At 34.6% G+C, this 23,277-nt stretch overlaps 2 protein-coding genes and 1 long non-coding RNA gene across 4 annotated transcripts in view; all 3 read right to left on the minus strand.

The window, feature by feature from the left end:
* Nucleotides 1-10,785: 10,785 nt before the first annotated feature.
* The window catches only part of LOC143635420 (small ribosomal subunit protein eS1-like), a 127,212-nt gene continuing 114,720 nt past the window's right edge, over nucleotides 10,786-23,277 (minus strand). Inside the window, exons 1-7 of one of the 2 annotated variants that reach the window (XM_077103261.1) lie at nucleotides 13,514-13,631; nucleotides 13,369-13,416; nucleotides 13,184-13,289; nucleotides 11,807-11,944; nucleotides 11,519-11,704; nucleotides 11,210-11,410; nucleotides 10,786-11,098 (exon numbers count right to left, since the gene is read on the minus strand). In XM_077103261.1, coding sequence (XP_076959376.1) covers nucleotides 11,006-11,098; nucleotides 11,210-11,410; nucleotides 11,519-11,704; nucleotides 11,807-11,944; nucleotides 13,184-13,289; nucleotides 13,369-13,416; nucleotides 13,514-13,524 — 783 coding nt within the window. In that variant the 5' untranslated portion in view covers nucleotides 13,525-13,631 and the 3' untranslated portion in view covers nucleotides 10,786-11,005. Of the gene's footprint in view, nucleotides 11,099-11,209; nucleotides 11,411-11,518; nucleotides 11,705-11,806; nucleotides 11,945-13,183; nucleotides 13,290-13,368; nucleotides 13,418-13,513; nucleotides 13,632-23,277 lie in introns of those variants that run through there. The other variant, XM_077103262.1, reaches the window with a different exon arrangement.
* LOC143635396 (uncharacterized) lies at nucleotides 16,080-17,840 on the minus strand. Its single transcript, XR_013154048.1, has 3 exons — nucleotides 17,709-17,840; nucleotides 17,332-17,619; nucleotides 16,080-16,535 (listed from the first exon to the last, which is right to left on the minus strand). It is a non-coding gene; the product is annotated as an uncharacterized LOC143635396 (long non-coding RNA).
* LOC143635395 (light-harvesting complex-like protein 3 isotype 2, chloroplastic) lies at nucleotides 20,325-22,683 on the minus strand. The gene is made up of 3 exons (XM_077103247.1): nucleotides 22,284-22,683; nucleotides 21,300-21,437; nucleotides 20,325-20,731 (listed from the first exon to the last, which is right to left on the minus strand). Exons 1-3 carry the CDS (start codon nucleotides 22,618-22,620, stop codon nucleotides 20,496-20,498), a joined length of 711 nt encoding a protein of 236 aa, XP_076959362.1. The 5' UTR covers nucleotides 22,621-22,683; the 3' UTR covers nucleotides 20,325-20,495.

Raw genomic sequence — 23,277 nt, forward strand, 5'->3', positions numbered from 1 at the left:
ACTTGCAAACCAAATATATTGGTATTAACAATATGTTAAAATTAAACAAATATTTATCGGTAGATTTTGTTTTAATGATTATGGTTAAAATGTTATGCTTATTTCGGTTCGGTTTTTTCGGTTCTTAACAAAATACAAAACCGAACCAAAACCAATATTTCGGTTTTTGCTAAAGTTCAAACCGAACCACCGGTTTCAATTTCGGTTTGGTTTTTTCGGTTCGGTTTTTTTGGTTTTATTGGTTTCGGTTCGGTTTTTTTCGGTTTTGTGCACACCCCTAAAATAAAGTCATTGGAAGTTGACCTCGTTGGAAGTTGACCTTTAAATAGTATGTTTATTGGTTAGTGTTAAGACTTATGAGCCTAAGTCAAACTTTAGGACCAAGTCAGAAAAACTGTGTCAAAATTTTATTTTTCATGACTTCTTTGTAACTGATACACAAGTTTGTCTATGAGATTTCGATGCCCCAACTGACTACTAAAAAACGGTCCTCATGTACAAATTTTCCCCCAATGATCGATGATGATTGTGATAAACATATACAAAAACAAAGTTAAACGAAACGAGATTGTTCAAACTTCTTAGTTATTTGTCAAACACATACGGGTTTAAAAGAAAGATATTGGTATTGGACTAAACACATACATGCTAGAAGAATCGAAGGATATCGTTGGTCAAAATAAAATGGATATTGGACTATCACTATTAGATCCTCTTACTCTCTTAGTTTGTTATTGACTTATTGTTGGGTTCAAAAAACATAAAAAATGATTGGCTTAAAATTATAATAGTGTATAATTTTATTGTTAATTGTTTTTAAATTTTAATATATATAAACCTTTTTTTGAAACATATACCGACCGTTTCACCCGTATTATTTTCATTTTAGATTTTGAAATATATGGGTGATTTAACGTATAATAATTGCTAAACGTACATTATACGTTCAAGGTTATAAAAAATAAAAACATTCAAGTCAAATCCCAAACCTTAAAACATTCAAGGTTAAAATATGATATTTTTCAAGGTTAAAACCTAAAACGTCCAAGCTTCAAACAAAATGCTTTCAAGGTTAAAAACCCATTATGCTCGTATCAAAAATTGATTCGACTGAAGATCCAAATATGTTTGTTTGGGTGAATTGATGATAATTGGACCAATTTCAATATTAATTGATCAATTGGCTTCAACAATTTCAATTCATCAACTGACTAAAATACTCAAACCTGAGAACAACGATCAGAGAGTAATCGATGGTCGTGACGGAAGAGGACGATGCTCACGACGGTAGACGTTGGTCGAGACAGTGGACGGTGGACATTGACGGGACGGTAGAGGCGGTGGACGAGGAACAGAGCACGTAGTTGTGATTTTAGAGATAGCGTGTTTTAGAAGAGTTTAAAAGAGTCGCATACGTAATGTATGATAAGGAGTTACTGTATTGGATCATTTCCTTGAAACGTATACTCATTTATATGTATTATATTTATCGATTATCTTTAGTATGCTCAAAAACTTAATACAAACTGATGCTTAAAACAAACAAACTATTCAAACCGTTAACATTCGTCGGTCCAAACCATTAACCCGTCAACTCAACCAGTTTGATTTGACGTTAACGAAACTGTAGTTAATAGTTAACAATTTGACGTAAAACATATGTTAGAACTGTCCGAACCGAATAATGAACTATCCAAATTCAAAACCAAATTATTTAGTTACACATCGTTTATTAAAAATTGTAGTGGAAGTGTGAACGGTAGTATACTAAAGGATCATTTGTTCAAAGTGGTACCTTGTAAGTGGTAAGTCATTGACCACAAAAATTCTCCCACTACTCCAAAGTCCAACACCATATCACCCAACTCCTCTATAAATATAAATTGCTTTCATTTAAAATGAAATTAAGCCAGCGAAACAATAATCTTATATAAGAATTTACACTTTTTAGGATGAAGAGGTGTTGTAGTTTGGTTATAGTTTTGATCTTTTTGATGTTTTCTGTTATGGCTAGTTCGGCACCCAGTGCGACCCAATGCGAGAAAGAGAGGACACTAGCCATAAATGCGTGCAAGAGTGTGTTGTATGGTTGGCTTCCATCCCTTCTTGTTGTCAACGAATTCGAGTTAGCCATATTAAGTGCATATGTTCCGTTGTCACCCCTAAATTGGCTGCTCTTGTGAATGTTAATCGCTTCGTTAAATTTATTGAAGGGTGTGGACGCAGAGTCCCTCATCACTTCAAATGTGGAAGTAAATATTTGCCTATTTCTAGCGTCCCCCCCCCCCCCCCCCCCCCCGGCCCCCACATACACATAAGAAAACTTTAAAAAGATACGATAAAACAACTTTCAAACCATTAAGCATATATATACTTCATATGAGATGCATATATTTGAATATACACACACATACATTTAGAATCTTTAACCCCATAATAAGAACATATATACGAAGTTGTATTGATGTTTAATTTTGGATTTTGTAGGCCTAACGCTCCCATACTAATGTTTCATTTACGTTATTACTGCTATTGTTGGAATAATTGGATCGATTATTATTAATTTAGTGGTAACTTACAACGACTCTTCCAATATTATTAAGAACGAAAACTATACCATATACAATAACCCACACCTCTATTTATACTAAACAAAAGTTATTTCATACTCCCACTTTAATTCCTACTAAAACAAATAATAAAATAAACTTTTATCTCTAAATCTAACAAAGTAACAATTATTTGGTAACAATAAATTGTTTGATGTAAACTCTAATCTCACTCCTGCTTCTCCTTCTCTCTTGTTCATATTTGACATTGTTCATGAGTTAAACCAAGATTATCTATCAGTTACGTGGTATTGTGTTTAAACAAGCTGTATGAGGACCCTAAAATAGTAGTGAATGATATAATATGAAATTGAGATGAACTAAAACTCTTAATATTGTATTTAGAATTAATATATTAAACAATTTATATAGTTATAGCGAATATGAAATGAAATATGTATTGCACAGTCGTGCACTGATGCACGGTTCAAACATGCATAAGAGCATTCTTGGTAGGTCCTTCATCTCTATCTCTATCTCTATCTCTATAATTACACTAAAAATCACTACATTTTTCGCTCGTATTCAATTAAATAATATTTTTCTATACCTTTATCATACATGTTTTTTCTTTTATATATCGCAACCAATTCAACAAATATTAAAAAAAATAAATGAGAGACAAACAATGTGTCCACCATATTTACAAAAAAAAATACATTTCTCTGTCCACTCTATTATAATTATACTCGCAACCACTCATAACTCCACTATATAATTTGGCTTGTTGGATTGATAGATCAATCTTAAGTAAGTATACAAGATTGGTGGTTGAATTTCGTTATCATGACAGCATGATGGGTGCTTTGGAGATTCAAGAACGATAAGATGTTCACTTTTTTCTTAGGGCACTCCAGCAGGAATTCTAAAACTATAATAGGTTTCATTGATTTGTTAAAAATCCCGTTAATGGTGGTGTAATGTTGCCCCCCCCCCCAGTTTCCTAGTGTTTGGGGCTTTATAAAATTTTAGTCGTTTCAAAAAGAAATAAGTACTTATTGTGTCCGTGTGGTGAACGGACGGATGAACTTTGCAATCTTGGTTTGGAAAATAGCCCACTTGCACCCCTAACGTTTACAAAGGTCTTCACTTTCCACCCAGTCGTCAGTTATCTGATTAAATGAACGTTCAAAAACATGTGAAATGTCATTCTTTCCTAGGGACGCAACACAATTTGCTAAATTGCATCCATGAGGTAAATATGACATTTCACATGTTTTTTAACGTTCATTTAACCAGACAACTGGACACAAAGTGAACGCTTTAGGAGGAGGAGGAGAACAAAGTCGTCTTAAGTCAATGTGGCATATTATTAGGTGATACCACAAATTTCAAACTTTACTGGCCAACCTCATTGACGATAACTCGAAGACTACCGTTGAGTTGTACTATTTAGTTATTATAAACGTTGAGTTGTACTATTTAGTTATTATAAAGCTAAGAGACAATTGTAAGGTCTTATAATTCGTTAAAAGTAATATAGACTTACATATTAAGGGTGTTAACCTTTTTTTCTAAATGGTGTTTTATTTCCAAAAAAGTGTATGGTTCTCCTCTATTGCTAGCTACCCACTACCCATGAGACCCCTCTATAAAACACAATAGCCACCAACAAAATAATATATACTAGAGAGTAAAGAGATGGGTGCTTACGCTACCAACATAATGGTGGTCATGGTGGTGGTGTTAGCCGTGTCATGGTCGAGCCCGGCTAGTGCAAGGTTAAGTGTTGCCGAGTGCCATGAAGAGAAACGGCTAGCAGTGAATGCCTGCAAGTCGATCTTGCATGGGGGGCTACCGAGCCCGCAGTGTTGCCAGCGTGCGAGGGTTAGCCACACGGAGTGCATATGTCCGGGTGTCACTCCCGAGATAGTTGCGATCATTGGAGATATTAATCGAGCCATTAGGCTAGTCGAAAGATGCGGTAGAAGAGTTCCCCATCATTTCAAGTGTGGAAGTAAGTGTTACAAGCTAATATGTATTTTAGTATAATTTTTAAGTTATTACTATACTGAGATTGCAATCATTTATATCGAAACAGAAAGCATGCGGACAACAAGCAGCACCATCAGTCCATTTTAAATTTGAATTTACGCATGTTATTTTGTAGGCATCATTACTCCGTGAAAAGTTGACCGTTGACCATATGTACTCGATTGGCTTTGGTAATGCGTTGGAAATAAAGGAGTGAGTATGGCTACAGTTTAAGTCAAACTAAAACTACTTATGTAATGTTATGTAGTTATGTTTTTGCAAAAGCTTCTACTAAATAAACCGCCTGCTTTAATATTATTTTTAGGAGAAATCTGCATTTTGTCTCCCTGGTTTATAGTCACATTCGATGGGTTTACCCCTGATAAAGAATTTGCGAAGTTTGGGCCCCTGTGTTTCTCCGGCGGGTTCCTCTGACTCCTACCGTCAATTGACCCGTCGTTGACCCGTTAAAAAAAGGAAATTACTTTATTACCCCTGATTCGTTTATAACAACTAGAGCTACAGTCTTTCCCTGATTCGTTACCATCTCCGGCGATTCTCTCAACCTGTAATTGAACGGCATTATCCGGCGACCCGATTGACGGATGTCTCAATCCAAGTCAAGTCAATTCTCCTCGGGTTCACCTTCCAAGCCTTGTCGTGTAGATGAGCTTTGTGTGAGATGTTCATGTGGTGCCGCGACATGTTACTGGATATCCAGGACCGATGCAAACCCGGGGCGTCGATTCTTGTGCTGTGTAAGCTTTAATTACTCATGAATTAGGGTTCTAGTCTGTTAATCGATGATGATTTGGTCTATTGTGTTGCTTAGGTCAATTTTAGGGTTGTTTGTTTGTTAATCTGTTAATCGATGACGATGATTTGATAATCTGTGAATTGTGAATCGAATTAGGGTTGTTTGTTTGTTGATATATTTAGTCCGTTACAGAAGGGGAGTTGTGGATGGCTAAAATGGGCTGATGATCCCACATGCCCTAGTTGTGAAAAGGTAATTCAAGCAATGGTGAAGATGATGAACAAGAAAGATGATTTTGAAAGAATGAAAACCAAAGAAGTAACAAGCTTGAAGATGTTGCTAGCAATTAGTTGGTTTTTGTTCTTTGTTTATGTTTGGGTTTATTGATTAGTTGTTAACATTGTATTTTTAGTATTGGATAATGTAATCTTTGTTGTTGTTATAGTAGTTTTTGTTAAATGTTCAGAGTTTCTTGTTTCATATATTTACTTTAAATTTGTGTTCCACATTATCAGTCATGTTGCAGCCATGATGAAACTGAGAATGTTAAGTTAGGGAAGGATGATGAGAATGTTGAGTTAGGGAAGGATGATCAAGTTAGGGAAGGATGATCAGAATGTTCAGTTTGACCAAGACAAAAGTCAAATGGAAGACAAGGAATATCAATTGGGTGAAGATGAGTTGGTGGCTTATTTAGTGCATGAAGATGACTTATTTAGAACAAGTGAAGAACATGAAATGGATCCTGGTGATGATTATGACCCCGAGGTTGTGAAGGCAGCTTTCAAGTACACTAGTGAGCCGGAAGAAGATTACTATCATGATCCGTATGAAGACGATCCAGTGTGGGACTCTGACTGGTCAAACGATGATTGTCATTGGAAGTAACATTGTAGTTGGCTTCTAGTATTGTTTGCATTTGAATTGTACGTTAATTTGACATGATTAAATCTATTGTAATGTTTGCATTATTTGCCTACATGCTACTAGTTTTAAAAGCATTAACCAAAATACAGTCAAACATAGCATACAAACTATCATGTCCCAAATCAAACACACACGCTACAAGTCTTAGATTATTTCAAACACAAACCATGACATGGTACCAGAAAGTTCAAAACAAAAGTTTTAAATAGTCTCAAACACACACCATCAATCTAACTCAAACACAACTTTATGGATGACATCATTATCGTTGAATTGGTGCCCTGCAAGTTCTGATGTTGTGTCCGTAACCTCCACATCTTATACAACTTTTTTCATGCCCCAACCTGGTAAGTCTTCCTCATGCAGAAAACACTTCCTGAACCTCTTCAATCTTCCTCTTCCTGTTCTTGCTAGCTGCCAATTTCTTCTTCTCACCTAGTGCCTTCTTCCTGCTCTTCTTCGGTCTGCCAATCTGGGTATGATGTTTAGGAGGAGTTAGTATTGTTGGGCAATTTGATGGTGTCCACATATCAGGGCCTGGTATGGGCCTGATTTGATGACTATACACCTTCTTCCAAGTGTCTAACCAGTAAGCTTCATCAGCCCACTTCTCCAATGGACCGACATACATGTTGTTTTCTATCATGTTATATAGGGCTGCCACAGCATGTTTGCATGGCATACCTGTCAAGTCCCATCTCCTACACGTGCAAGTTCTATCCCCCACATTCACCACACATTGGCTTCTCAGACTTTTAACCTATGAACATATTTGCATATTAACAAAAGATTGATTGTAATATCATAGTCAATTTGCTTTCATACCTGGTAAGTCACATCATCAACCATCATAACCGACAATTTGCTTGCTTCTGTTTGGATTTCATCCCATGCTTTTGTTGCTTGCGGTGTTAATGGGCCCCTTGCAGTGGCTTGCATCTTCTTCACAGTCACAATCCTCATGGTCATATACTCTCTAATATACTCCAAGCATGTAATGATCGGCTTGTCTCTTGCTCCAACAAGTTGCTTGTTGAAAGATTCACAGAGGTTGTTCAGCAACATATCACTTTTTGCCCTTCCTGAAAAATGTGATCTTGACCATCTTGCTGCCTGGATCTTACTAAGCCAGAGAAACATATCAAGATTTGTTTTCTTAATCTCCTCCATTGCCATGTTGAAGTAGGGGACAGAAGTGGCCGATGCTGCCCTATAAAACAAGCCTTTATACAAATCTCCCCTCCAGGTTTGCCTCAAGTTCTCATGGATGTGTCTACAACAAAACCGATGCTCTGCCCTAGGGAAAACACTCTCAACTGCTTGAATAAGTCCCTACAACAGTCAAATCACCATAATTAGTGTACATGAGTTAGCCTATTACAAATATATCCTACGTGTACATACTTTTTGTCGATCACTTATGAAAGTAAAATTGGCATCATGAGGCAAGTCAAGATCATCTCCAAGGAGATCTAAGAACCATTTCCATGAGTCTGTGCATTCGGCTTCCACTATTGCAAAGGCAACTGGATACAAGCAATTGTTACCGTCCGTCCCGGCAACAGTCAAAATCTGTCCGGGGTATTTCCCTTTCATAAAACAACCATCCAACCCAAGAAGTTCTCTACCAAGCAATTTAAATCCGTTAACCAAAGCAGCATAACACACATATATCCTTCTAAATTGCCTTGTTTTAAGGTTAGGGTTAGCACATGGTTCAACATCTAATTTAATGGTACTACCTGGGTTTGCTTTAAGAAGCTCATCAATATAGGATCTGAGGTGGGTGATTGTTTGGTGTGGTCACCATCCTTCCTTTGCAAGGCTATTGTCTTTGCTCTTCTCATCTTGGATTCAGAAAGTTGTACTTGATGCATCTGCTGGAATTTGGCCTTCAATTCTTTGGCAGATAAGTTGGGGGTGGTTTGTAGCTCAACCTCAATCTCTTTGGCAATAGTAGACATCGTGTACAAACCAATTGTTCTACTTCTTAGACAGTCGTGTTTTCTGGGAATGGCCTTCACACACCAATTATCCTCAACAGTTTGTCTAGAGATGTGCATGTCCAAGGGCAAGTGGGTTTCATTTCCCTTATTTTTACCTTCAACTTTTCCTGACTTGACACATTTGACCCCTCACCAGCAACCAAATTAGGATTGGTCCCCAAACAAATCACCCTAAACCTTAAAGAATCATTCTTCTTGATATACAAATCTCTTCTAGCATGAATAGCATAACTCTTAATCATTTCATTCAATGTTTCCTTTAATGGTATTAACTGACCAACATAAAATGGACACTCATCATCATTATTCCTTTCCTTACCCTTGAACTTTCTTAGCACACTATTCAAGACACTCAAGCGCTCATCATCAGAGCTCTCATAGGTATCCATACAAGGATTTAAACCATCATCATCACTAATATGATCAGCTACTGCTTCTACCACATCAAAATCTACAATAGCTTTATACAACCTCATGTCAACTTCTACATCCTCCAAGGGTGTTTGAAAGGCAGCCGTATACTCAGGATCACTTTCATGTGATCGATCACTATCATAACTGTCATCATCTTCCTCACTAGAACTATTTTCAGCTCTCTCTTCATCAACACTTTCAGCACTCTCTTCATCAACACTTACACCACCCACTTCATGGACACTTTCACCACTCACTTCATGGACACTTTGACCACTCACTTCATGAACACTTTCAAAACCAAAACCATGTACAAATCCAGATTCATACACCACAATTTCAGTACCACTAGTCCTGCCATGTTCTACAAAAATCTCAACAATGTGAGTACCTATACCATCACTACCTCTAATCATATCACAAACATCTTGAAAATGATAATCTTCAACTAACGGCTTTAAACCCAAGTCCAAACTAATACACGGATGTTTGTAATGAAAACAACAAGTTGTACCACAACCATATTGTAACTTACAAAGTATTCCAAGCAACATACTTTTACAAAATTCAGAAACTTGAACTTCATCAACGTAAGTGATATTCCCCCCTTCGTATCTTCGCTGCCCCTCAGTAGCGAAAGACCCTCCATGGAAAAGTTTTATGGTGAACGCATTTGAATAATTTTCACCTATAACAACAGTACATTCAACCCGTTAACAACAGACAAGTAAATAAAACGAAAATTTTGAACACACAGTAACACCATACCATATAGATCGTACGGGTCACAATACTCACTGTCCGGCCTAATAGAATACGAGGTCGACATTGCGATGTGTGCAGTTGACGTTTGATTTTAACGGTGATCGGAAAAATTAGGGGTTCAATGTTCGAACGGTTGGTTTGTATTTGGGTGTTTGGGGAAAAAACCCTAAATTGGGGGTTTTATTGAATCAGGGATGTGTAAATAGGGAATAGAATATATTACCCTTCGATATTAACGGTCAACGACGGGTCAACTGACGGTAGGAGTCAGAGGAACCCGTCGGAGAAACACAGGGGCCCAAACTTCGCAAATTCTTTATCAGGGGTAAACCCATCGAATGTGACCATAAACCAGGGAGACAAAATGCAGATTTCTCTATTTTTAGTGGCGAACAAACATACTCGCCGTTACTCCTATAATCTACTATAGCTAGACTTTGTAGGATTTGAACCCTCCACTTCAACAATAGAGTAGAGACACTTTACTACCACACCATGTAACACTGAAAGCCTACAAAATTGGATCAAAAGCATTAAAGAAAAACCATTCTGCAATTTAACAAATGTTTCAAAGATGATAGGGAACACATTAAAAATAAAATACTATCTGATCACATAACTTAAAGTTCAAAACAAGAAAATTAATACCTAATTTTAACAAATTCGGTTTATTTTAAGAAAAATATACCTAAATAAAACTTTTGAATTGCTTGATTACCATAAGAGACGTTAGTCATAATCTTTAAAATACTAGACATAGATTGACAATAAACACTTCATGAGAATCGACATGTAGAGGTAGAGCTGAAATAAACTGAACTGAACAAAGACCATGTTTGTATTCACACATTTACACAAACTAGCATAAGTTCGCATTTGGAAGATGCCTAGACATCCTCTCCAGTGATTACGCATACGCACTTGGACAATTACCAAGTGTCTTTTAGACCTGTGTGAGAGTAGTATATGTGATTGGCTACGTTTGTACCATCTTGTTTAAACAAAATTATTCTTCCATATTACTGTTAACTTATTTTACCACTTTAACACATTCAGAAGACAAAACTTAGTTTGTGAACGGAACCGATTAGCATGAACCACAAAATACTTAAGCCCAACCAAACACATCATTCGACCACCTTTTCTAACCACCATATGTGCACTAACTAAACAACATTAAGCAGACAGCTAGCGCAAAACTAATTTTTAAAGGCACTTAATAAAAACAAAGAGAACTTATAAACCTAAAGATGAACTAAGTCTTTCGTTTGCACCACAAGGCGCTCAACAAACCATGAAGCTAATTGTTGACTAGAACATAATACATATAATCAAAACTCATTTCAAGGATGAAAACCACTTGACGATGATAAAGATGTCAAACCATGACAAAGCTAGCTTAACATATGATAGTCTACTACAAAAAATTCATTTAGGCGTTCAAAGCATAACAATGTTGACGCTAGCTTCTATAAAAAGAAAACAACACCCAATATTCATTAAAGTTTACGAAACTGATAAAAGTAAAAAAGATGAAAATTATGAACCCTCATTTAAGCACCAATAACTTCAGTTGGTTCAGCAGGCACCTCATCAGCAGGCCTTTCCATCTTCACACCAGCATCCTCAGAGTAATCTCCATGAACCTAAACATTCAAAGCATATACAAATACAATTAATATGTCAACTCAACTAGCCAAAGTAATGATAATCAAAGGTAAATAACAAAATGTTGTGAATAAAAATGAGAGTTTTACCTCCATCAACTTCCCAATGTCAAACTTGGGTGCCTTCAAAATCTTAACTTTGCGAATGAAAACGTTCTGCAACGGGTAGATGCTGGATGTTGCCTTCTCAATATCTCTACCAATTGACTCAGGAATGAACTTAAGAACCAACTCCTTAAGGTCACAGGTTTGAGCTTGGGCCACCATGATTTCCCTCATCTTCCTTCGAATCTATAACAATATCAAACATAATATTAGACACAAAAAAGCTTTCATCATTTCACCATTGTTGTTAAATACTAATAATTATTAATTATAAACATGACAAAGACTTCATACCTGCTTGATTTGGCTAGACTGTGCATAGCAGGTCCTCTTAACCTGATTAGCACGCTTCTTGGTGAAACCAATGCAAAACATTCTCAAAGTGTAGTTATCGGTGGTCTTAACATCAACATGTGCTTCGATCAATGACTGCCATTTCTTCACGAGTGATCTTAGCTTATCAGTGGTGAAATCCATACCCTACAAACAACAAACAAAAATAAAAAATTCAACATTATAAAATGGTTCATTATGCAAAATGAAAGAAAACATAATGTATAACATCGCTTGATTGTTCCGTACCCAAAAATTGGTCAAAACATTCTTTCCTTGAACATCTTCAGCTCTCAAACGGATCTTTCTGTAGGAGTGATCTTCATCGTTCTGGAGGTCAGCCAACGAGACCTCAAAAACACGATGCTTCAATCCCTCAGAAGCAATCTGAAATAAAAAAGAAAAGGCATTTAACAAAGAAGTTCTAATCATAAAGACTATGAATCATGTAACATATTGGCATCCCGAATAAGAGTTCAGTATAAATACAGCAAAGGTGTAAACGAGCCGAGTCGAGCCCCAAGTCCCAACACATCTAGGCTCTAACTCGACTCGTGAGTAGTTTTTCAAGCTCGAGCTCAGATCCTAGATAGTTCTTCAAGCTCAAGCTCAGCTCGTCTCAAAATTTTATTTTTAAAACTCGAGCTCAACATGAAGGTAGTTTTCCAGACTCAAACTGGGCTTGTTTCAAGCTCTATTTCTAAATCTCAAACTTGACTCATGAGTAGTCTTTCAAGCTCGACTTCTATATCCCAAGCTCAGTTAATGAGTAGTTTTTCAAGCCCAAACTCTATTTTTAAAGCTCAAGCTCTATTTCTAAAACTCAAACTCTTGTTTATCATTTATTAGTTACTTTACTTACAATTACACCTAACTTTTGTATATAGCTTTAATAATAATTATAACTTTTATACACAACATTTATTTATTTTATCATAACTTTATTAAAAAAAATTACATTGTATAATCAACATTTATATATTAAACAAAAACTAAATTAATAATAGGCTCTTTTAAACTCAACCTCAGCTTGTTTCAAGCTCTATTTCTAAAACTCAAGTTCGACTCATGGATAATTTTCCAAGCTCAAACTCCGCTTGTTTCAAACTCTATTTCTAGAGCTCGAACTTGGCTCGTGGGTTGTCTATCAAGCTCGATTTTTATACCTCAAGCGCGGCTCAAGCTCAACTTGTGAGTGATTTTTCAAGCTCAAACTCGACTTGAGTCAACTTGTTTATTTTTTATTTATTAATTTATTAAACTACTGATAATTACAATTATTTTTTGTATAATTATTTTAATTACAATTTTTATCCATTAATATTCTTTATTTATAATACCTTAATACAAAACAATTACATTTTAGGAATCAATATATATATTAAATAACTTAATTTAAAACAATTACATTTTTAGAAATCAATATATATATTACAAAAACTCGATTAATAATAGACTCTTTTAAGCTTGCAAGCCAACTCAGGCTCAGTAATTGAAGCTAAACACGAGCTAGTTTACACTCGGCTCAGCTTAATTACAAGACTACAGCTAGCAATACATCAAATCTAGCTCACAAAACAATCAAACAAGCATAAAAAACGAATAATTATACTAAAAAAATCATACCTTGGTACCCTGAGTACGAGTCACAAGTGTTTTACCAACATTTCTGGTATTAAAGAGTGACGGAGCCTTAACATCATACCAATCCTTCTTCGAAAACGGATCCGCTCTGTTATTATAATTATTCACATTATTATTGTTATTAAATCACAAACTCCATTAACAAATAACAATAATAATAAACTTACGCTTTCTTCTTTCCTCCTTTCTTTCCCTTGGATATCCTCTTGTTCTTCCTGTTTAATTACAAAAATTAATAGATTTAATAATTGAAACTTCAAATGTATGTATATATGTATGTATGTGTATATAGGTAATGGATAGATGTAGTACCCGACGGCCATGATTGCAGGTGAATTGAGGCTGCCGGCTGCGGTGTAGAACAGAACAAACAAACCCTAGCTTTTGATTGATCTGTAAAGAAAGAAAACCCTAGTGACGATATAAGGTGTTATATATCTATATGTTTATTATTAAGTGGTGTTTGTATCTTACAAAGGCCCATGTTGTTGTTCTTGTAATTGGAATAGTCCAGCTTCAAAGGCCCAATGGCCCATGTTCTTCTTGTAATTTGAAATGAGATTTGTTTCAACAATCCAACAAAGGAGTAAACGAGCCAAGCCGATTGCGAGCTACTTAAGGTTGGCTCCTGAAAAAGATTGATAGATTTAATCTTAAATGAGCTTGAGCCTAAAAGTAAACTCGTTTAATAAATAAGCCCGAACTTCACTTATCAAACTCGAGCTAGTTTGCGAGTCTAAACGAGTTTGCCATTTAATATGTATATATACATATGTAATTGTTAATTAATATTTTTTAATGTTTTGAAAAAATAACTAAATAATACATATATATATAGATCCATATATATATATATATATATATATATATGGTTAATGTAAAAAACAATAGTTTTGTGAAAAACATAAGAATAGATGTACACCCTTGGATCAAGAATCTAGTGGTTGAGATTGGTAGTTTTTAAAAGTTGTATAGTTTTTTATTTACATGTTATAGTGTCCAGTTTAGGTGGTGTACTTTATTTTAAAGTATTATCACACTTCTCACAAACAATTTTTTTTAGTTGAACACTTATATATATATATATATATATATATAATATAAACGAAAACATTAAAATCCTACGTGTCGCGATATGGTCGCTCCCCCTTTTTTGGAGTCACCAGATTTGCTTGATTTTTAAATCGAGACTTCTCATGCATTTGACCCGAAATCACGGGCATGGGTCTTATCAAACCCATATATTTTTAAACGGGTTATAACATCTCATTAAAATTAAAAACTAATCTCACCAAATATTTGATACAAAAATCCTATAAAGTAGGAATATACTAAAAATTAATATATAACTTATTTAAAAAAAGATATATATTATTTATAATTAAAAAACCAATTTTTATAGTAAAAAAATAAACGGGTCTTGAATCTCATCAAACTCATATAGCTTTTAAACCGTTTATAATATCTCATTTATTTGTGAAACAATTTAATATCAAACCATAAGTATATTATTAACTTTCATATAATAAAAAAAATAAAAATTCAAAAAGTAGATAAATATTATAAACAAATAATATAAACAACCCCGAAATATATATATATATATATATATATATATATATATATATATTCTATAATCTATAAAACTTCATTCCAATCCCCGATGTTTAAAGTGATGTTATCTTTTTGAAAAAAAAACAGTTTCTACCCTCGAGTTTGGCTCGTTTTAACTTACAAAAGCTCGAGATTTGCTCATTTGGTAAGGGACTTTTTATAGGTTTGCGCTTGTATTACTATTTTAGTTTTTGGGTTTTAGAAGGGAAATAAAAAATCCCTAGGATTTCGGCCCATTTGGGCTTTGCCTAATGGCTTTTGTATTGCTACCTACATAAACAATGTTCTATAACCATTATAGGGTTAGCAAATTTTTGGTGAGGAAAACTTATGTACCTAACGATTTACTAGTAGTGCAATCATGTGTATTAAAGTGAATTACTTTGTTTTATTTCATCGATACTTATATACTTATTGCTTATCTTACTTCTTGAATCACCATGTTAACGATTCAAAATGTTTAACGTGTGTTTGTTGATATCATATTGTTAGATTCGTTCTTTGGGACTTAAACGTTCGAGTTCTTTTATTACAAAACTTAGCTTGTGATTCGTTTTTTTAATGAATATGTTAGTTGTTGCCATTGAAGAGGGAGAAAATGTGATTACATAATTGTTTTATGTATCACATTTAAAACTTTAAAACTATGTAAAATACAAAATATTATTCTGTTTTTACGATTCTCAACAAATTTGAATTTTGGGTTATAACTTTTAGATCCCTAGTGTAGTTTATACTGATTAGTGTTTTAGATTTTGGGTTATGTCGAAGTCCGAATCCCACTTTTGTCAAAGGCCCATGTTCTTCTTTTAAACAATCCAACTTACTTCTGCTTCTGCTCTTCAAGTTTTTGATCCATAGTAAGGATGAAGAGTATAGACCCCAAACTCTTCTAAATGTCATCTAAGCGTCAACTATGCGGCACATCATCAGATTTATCTCAAACCCTCAAACTCTTCAAATTACACTGTACGAACCAAAACCTCCCAAACTCTCCACGATGGATGGATTTATTGATTTTCAGGTAGTTACCGGTTTGATTTAGAATTTTTGTCTAGACCAATAATTCAAACCGTGAACACCATGACATGTTGTTCAAATCGTTCAAATAAAGTGATAAATTTCTCATTAAACTCAAAAAGTGGCAGACAAACGAGCAACAAGCTGTGCCGCTACCCCTTTTGAAAGCCAGTTTGATATGGATTCCATATAAACGAGACAACTGTCTTAAGTAAACCAGGAAAAATATTGGTCGATGCCTATTACTAGGTGATCGGTTTTTAAGATCCAGCTTGAGGGTTTCTTCTAAAACTTGTCATTCCAACCACATTTATAAATAACTAATAACTTGTCAATTCCACCATTTATAAAGTTGGCATACAGAAAAATACATTCAAACAACACATGAATTTGAAAGTGATTGCTAGTATATCACAAATTATATATTTTTTTAAAATCAAATCTTATATTTATCATTTCACCTATGCTTTTGTATGAATGCCATCAATTTTGAGAAAAATCGGCGTGCTCCTTTCTGAGTTCTTGCATTAAATCTCTTCATTATCGCATTCGCCTTCTTTGATGCTGAATCACTGTTGTTCTTCTTCTTCCTTTTCACCTTTCTCTTAGCATGCGACATAGCAAAACACTTGAATATGTTGTTCATACCAACGGGACTAGATTGTTTCTTTAGCTTTTGTTTATTTTGAGCATCGTGTACCTAACCGATTACATAGTGACCTGATTAGTAAAAGGGTCACGCTGATAGCACCTAAATATATAAACGATATCATACCTTGATTTTATTATCAATTTCACAAAAACTTGCGTTGTAATTGTAAAATAACAGAGAAATTCCTCTAATTATAAAACTTTTACTACAAACAACATCATAGATGTATTAAACTACCTTTGGAAGTGTATTTTGGTGTTGTATATAGTGTGGCTGCTTTGGGTAGAGTTAAGTGAAGATTTTAATATATTATGGTGTGTGATAAAAGTATATATAACTAAGTGTTTTAGTCTAATACCTGTAAGATATATACAATAATAATATGGGATGTGAATTTAAGCAAGGAGGAATTATCTAACCAGTTTATCCTTCATATGAAAAATATATTGTAATTTTTCTAAAAGTAAGACTAAATTATTAGTATAGTTTATTTTGACATAACTTTTTTGTATATAAATCATATATATTCCATCAAATATGCTTTCATGCTCTTCAAATAGGAATATGAAATTCAGTTCATAGGCAGCAAAAGTACCAAGTTGGTTGTTATGTTTATGTTAATTAAATATAAAAATTCGCTAGAAGAGTGATAAAAATAGTTCTAAATTTAGAGTTAGTAAAATAACAAACATGACCCGAATTGTTAAAAGTATTTTAAGAGTCTAGATTTGATTCACTTGGGTAAAAACACTAGCTGAGTTGGATGTGTTCTTGTTATTTTATAATTTTCAAACAAATTGACAAACGTACGACTCGTGAAAAACATATTTGATACATGAATTACCTGAGTTAGGGTTTCTTGGTCATTGGTAGTTGAAGGTACCAAAGGCTTAGTACGTCGGGGAGGTGTGGATGCTTTTGATTTTGAAGACCCTCGAAGACGTTGCGAGTAGCTAAGTAATTCGGCTCTTCTGTTTCCTTTGTTGTTCTTTGACTGGTGGACGTGGAGATGGTGGTGGTGGTGATGATGATGATGTTTAATATTATCGTTGCTTCTTGTTGTTAGGCTTTTTTTTCTTGGTTTCTCCTCATAAACGGCAACCAAAACAACTTTTTCTTTGCAGCATGTCATCTACGATAATCCACAATGAAACCCGAAATTGATAGAGAAACACATATTATATATAAAGAAGAAAAAGGGGGGGGGGGGGGGTTACTTACCATTTTAAGGAGAAGCAATCAAGATAGACGAACATAGAAAACTTTGATACGAACTATGCCCACTTAACTTATGTGACATATATAAGCATATATAGATTATCAGTATTTGGTAGCTCTTGACATAGGCATCATTTTGTATCAACCTTTTTGGCTTTTTTCCATTCTTATTGATCCTATTTTAATTTAAAGATATAAGACAAGTTACTTTAAAACTAGAATTGATAGAAACTTTATATAGAGTATATTATAATTTTAATATAATGAAAGCTATGAAAATACAATATTGTTCATTACAATGATGCTGGCCAAGTGGTCAATATGGCATAAATTCTTTGGGTAGATCGTTAACCGAAGTACGTGCTTATACTCATGTAATTCCAAATGCTAACATATGATTTTCTTTTACCATATATATTTATTATTATGTTCTAAGAAGTTACCATATAATATTCTTTTTGATTTGACACGTAACATTGAATAAAAATGTCTATACATAGCGGGTTTAAATACTTGCAGGTGTGAGGTAAGATGTAATTTTATGTTAGAAAAAAGGGGATCAGTGGGTGGATCATGGATGTTGTTGTGGCTATTGATGACGATGTAGTGAACGGATTACGGATGAGTGAAGATCGGTGGGTGGCTGCGTGATTAGTCCAAGACTAGGAAGGAATAATGGTGGGTGGCTGTCGGATAATCCATTAAGAAAACAAGGCACGGCGGTGGGAGTGGTTGTGGTTATTTCAAGAAGAAGAGGAATCAGGTTAGGTTGTACATTATGCTTTATCCGTTTAACATCTTGCATCTATATAAAAAGACCAAATTACCCTTCCATTTAACATTATAACTCAATGGAGGTGATGAGGTAGATATTATTGCAACGAAAATAAAACCGTCTACTTTAAAAAAAACAAATTTTAAACTTTTGAAGCGAAATAAGTCAATAACAAATTTAAACAAACCACAAGAATGAAAAACAAAGTAGTTTTAAGTTAGAACATTTATGATTTTATAACATGCATTTACTTATTTGAAGATACTTTGACCGGATGCCTATTCATACAACACCATTTGTCGCCAGTAGATTAAACCCTACAAAACTTAGTTTGAAAAATATTAACCGGCCACCAAATTTGAAAAGATAAACAATTACAAAACTTATGAATCAGGCAAGTTTGTCTTGTGCGCATTATATTAATACAATAATTAAAATCGTGGTGCAAACATGGTCCACATTGTCACACGTGTTCTTGTGAAAGTAAATATATACATAGTTTGAACAATTGAAAATTCCATGCAAGATTTGCGTACATTAGTACTTTTTTAATCAAAGTTGTTAGAATTCATTTTTAATCATATAAAAATACTGCTGTTGAATATTGTGTTAGTAAGCAGTTGAAAATTTTTACTCAACCCCCTTTTCAGTTATTGTCTATGCATAAGAATTAATATTAGAAAATGTAGTTTTCATTTATAATAATTTTAGTTACAAATAGGCTCCCAAGTCCCAAATTTACAGTCTAATTTAAATTAGTTTGATTTCGGTACCATCTAGTGCACCGGTTACTCGTTTTTCTTTCATGTTATGTACCCGAGTCTAGTTTAATGAGAGAAGCATAGAGAATTGAAAGAGAGGGAAAAGTCTTGTTCCCGATTCGTATTCACTTAAATTATGAAAATAATTATAATATATATCATAAGTAATTTTGTATAAAAATTTATATATTTATGTAACTTTAATTCGGACAAAACAAACACCTGATTCGGATATTCAACACCCCATGTCAAATTATAAACACCTATACTCATAACCATCTCCTTTCCTGTTAGAAAATACTCTACATTTTATTTATCATGATCAATTTGACACATAATAAACGTAGCTAGAGTTGTTAAGTGTTAACAAATAACAACTAACTTTAATCAAGCTGCTCGAGTGGCTCAAGCTAGTTAGAATTGAACTTATCTCGAGTTCTAGCATAAAAAGAACTCGAGACCGTATAACATGGATCGTTTTTTTGTTATCGGTTACTTGTGAGTATTATTTTCTTAAAACGCGTTTTTAACCTTTTCTCATGTCTTTCTTTTGTGATGTTGATGGATATTGAATGAAGTAAATAAGTAGAACCACCACATCACAGCTTATGATTTTGCTGCCTCATAAATTTTTAAGATCGGTTGAGTAGTACATCTCACCATCAAAATTTATAGCACCAAATCATGATATGTTTCTTTCCTATGCATTATAAGATTGTACCTTCTGCTCCAATGTACAACCCATCAACATGATATGTCACGGATACCTGCAGTTGTACACCATTGCCAAATCTGCATACCAATAGTACGTCATATCATATGGGTCGTATGCAGCTAGAAAAGTTTTATACTACCAGTATGATCGTATGCAGCTAGAAAAGTTTTATACAACCAGTATGATGCGTCAGTATACCACCATGGCCCGTTTAATAATATCACATAACCTCATATGACCAGTATGTTGTGTCAATGATGAATGGATAGTTGTCGGTGTGTATAGACTGTCTTTCTTAAAAGTAGTTTTAACCGGTTAAAACATCCGACTAGACTCATGCTCCCACCCTAGATTAACCGATACAACCCTTGAAACAAATTCAACCATTAATTCGCTATGATCTTGCAATGATCAAAATTCAAAATATATAACATGACATAAAACAACACTGAATCATCAAACCACAACCTACAACAAAGATGATCTACAACAACCATAAAAGACTCAAACTTTATAGCTTATTTGATTGCCTCCACACGCTATTCTTTTTTCTCGTCTTGCCATGTTGCTTGCCACTGCTTGTCATAAAACGTCGTCTCATCAATCAATTTCTTTAACGTTTCAATATCCTCGTTCTTACGGATCAAAAGAACACCAGCTACTGCTACAAACAGAAGTGTCTTGCAGAAAAAATTTCCCATTTGGTCAACTAGACCGATCCCGGTCAAACTATCCACAAAGTAAGCCATGAAGAACCCCACCATTGCAGCCCGACCTGCAAAATAGCGGTTTAACACCAATTCATCTATGAAATGGTATGCAAATCACATCATTAGGGGTTCCAATTTCAACTTTCCCCAAAATTTCAAGATTTATGTAGCTTTTATTTTATTTTAATTTGACTAAAATAGGGGTGTTCAAAAATTACGTGACTCGCTCGAAAAAAACTCGTATATAAACGAGCCTAGCCCAGGCCAGAGTTGGCTCGGCTCATGGCTTGCTCGAAAACCGGCTTGTGGGCTTGTTCGCTGGCTCGTTTAAATGAAACCCCAAATTTTAATATACGTATCAACTATAATAAAATAATAATAACATATAAAAATATGATATTTAAACACAAATAATACATATAAAATGCCTCTCAATCTTTAAAAAACTTAAAAGAAGACAAAGTTAATAAATATAATTTATAAAATATCTTGTTTACAATTTTTGTATTTTATATATTAATATTTGGTAAAGAAGAAAAAATAACGAGCCCGGCTCGAGCTCGAATTTTCAGCTCTTTAAAATAAACGAGCCGAGCCAGAGCCAGTTCGTGTAAAACCAAAAGATGAGCTAACCGTTGAGTCGTTCGACTTCTGGAAGATGAAACCGTTTAATCCAAGCCCACCATGGAACAATGGAGGTGTCAAAAACTACAGGGAAGTCATTGTTGGAAGATTCTGGATTGTCTTCAAGCCATTTCCTCCTTTTAACCTCTGGAAAGTAGTACCAAAAATATTATACAATCTTCAAACATAAGTTAAAGAATTTTCATCTTCATTTACATAAAGCAGTAAAAAGAAAGTCGAAAAGGAACAAGATTTGGCAGTTTACGTGCTTCGAGTCATTAAACCTTATGCCGAAGGCTTTGAATTTAGGGATGAGATCGGTACTGCCAAAAAATACCGATACTGAATTCGAACAAAACTGGGTACCAAATAGTCAATTACCATACCAAATGTATTGGTTAGGTATCCTGATCTCCATTGATCGTATCAGATTCATTTGTAACCAACGGTAATCAAGAAACAAAAAATCGTATCAAATTCATTCGTAATCAATCGGCCATAATTCCAAAACCAAAACTCACAAAATGTCCCAAAAATCGTATCAGAAAAACAAGAAAGAAAGGTACGGATACCGGTACCTAATACGAGGTACTGGTACCTAATACCCAAGAAAAACTCCGCATTTTGCAATCGGTACCAAGTGCCGAAAAATTACCCATACTGACACCGACACCAAAATTACCAAATACTAAATTTGAGAAAAGGGGGTACGGAATACAGTCCCGTATGTATCGGTTCGGTACCGGTACTTATGATACCTGATAAGCTAATAGCAATTCAAGGTTTTGTTCATTAATTGAATTCATTTTTATGTGTTACAATTTCATGAAAATGCATTGAATTAGACTTCTCAAACAAACCCTATTTATACTCAAATTATGTCTAAATCCCAAATTCCAAACACTTGAACATACCATCATATATTAAAAATTAAAAAAAAATCTAAATTTTCATTTGGGCATTTTATCAAACACCTGGTGTGCACAATCTTACCAGCATCAATTACAGCATCCCAGTCAGTAGCTCCACCTTTCTGAAACTGGTTCAAGTCCCAAGTACCCGAAACCCATTTCGGATCTTCAAATTTCACACCCAATTCCGCCACGTCATCCGCCACCGGAGCTCCGTTTCCACCCTCATCGGAATCTTTCTTCTCTTCCACAGCAATGGCAGCTCCAGACCCATTTTCAGTGGCTTTAACCGACACAAGATTGAGTCTTTGAGGCTTAAGAATGATAAATGGGTTAATTGGGAAGTGGGTTTTGGAGGATGAAGAGAAAGATTGAAGATTTGTTGGTGTTGAAGAGATAAAAGCCATTGATGACGTCATTGTTTTACAGTTTGTTGAGGTTAGAGCATGGAGATAAGTTGAGGCTGAGAATCGGTTGGAATGTTAATAAAGATATTGGGAGTTTATTTATTAGTTTGGAATGTTTGGTGAGAGTAAATTAATGGTAACAAGAAGTCAAGAACAAGTGGTGGGGTTAAGACCATGTACGATTATAAATCTCTATTTCGAGACATTATGCGTCATGTGGCGTCCAGTCAGAGTTATATTTTTTTACAAAAACAAGTTATAGTCATAACTCTCCATCCCTGAGCGTTATGCGTCACGTGACGCCCTGTCACTTTTATTTTTTTTGTTTTTTCTTTATTTTTAGTGCTTCACCTATTATTATTATTAGTAATCTATTATTATTATTATTTTTACAATAAAAAAAACAACAACCTCCTTCTCCATCTCTATCTCCAGGCATATCCTTCTCCATCTCTAACTCACCGACCACCTCCACCTTAACAGTAAACCACCACCACCGATCATAAACCACCACCACCACCGATCTGTAACTCCTTCTCCGATATGTACCTCCAATCCACTAACCCCTCCTCCACATAAACTCACCATCACCACCATCCATCTGTCTAACCTTCACATCTAAAAGGTAATTTAATATTTGTTTTTTTTTTAATTTCCGTGCCTTCCTCC

Source organism: Bidens hawaiensis, unplaced genomic scaffold, assembly GCF_021521415.1.
Source record: "Bidens hawaiensis isolate Kalapana, Puna unplaced genomic scaffold, B.hawaiensis_p1.1 tig00007499_1, whole genome shotgun sequence".
In the NCBI taxonomy this organism is placed as follows: Eukaryota; Viridiplantae; Streptophyta; class Magnoliopsida; order Asterales; family Asteraceae; genus Bidens; species Bidens hawaiensis.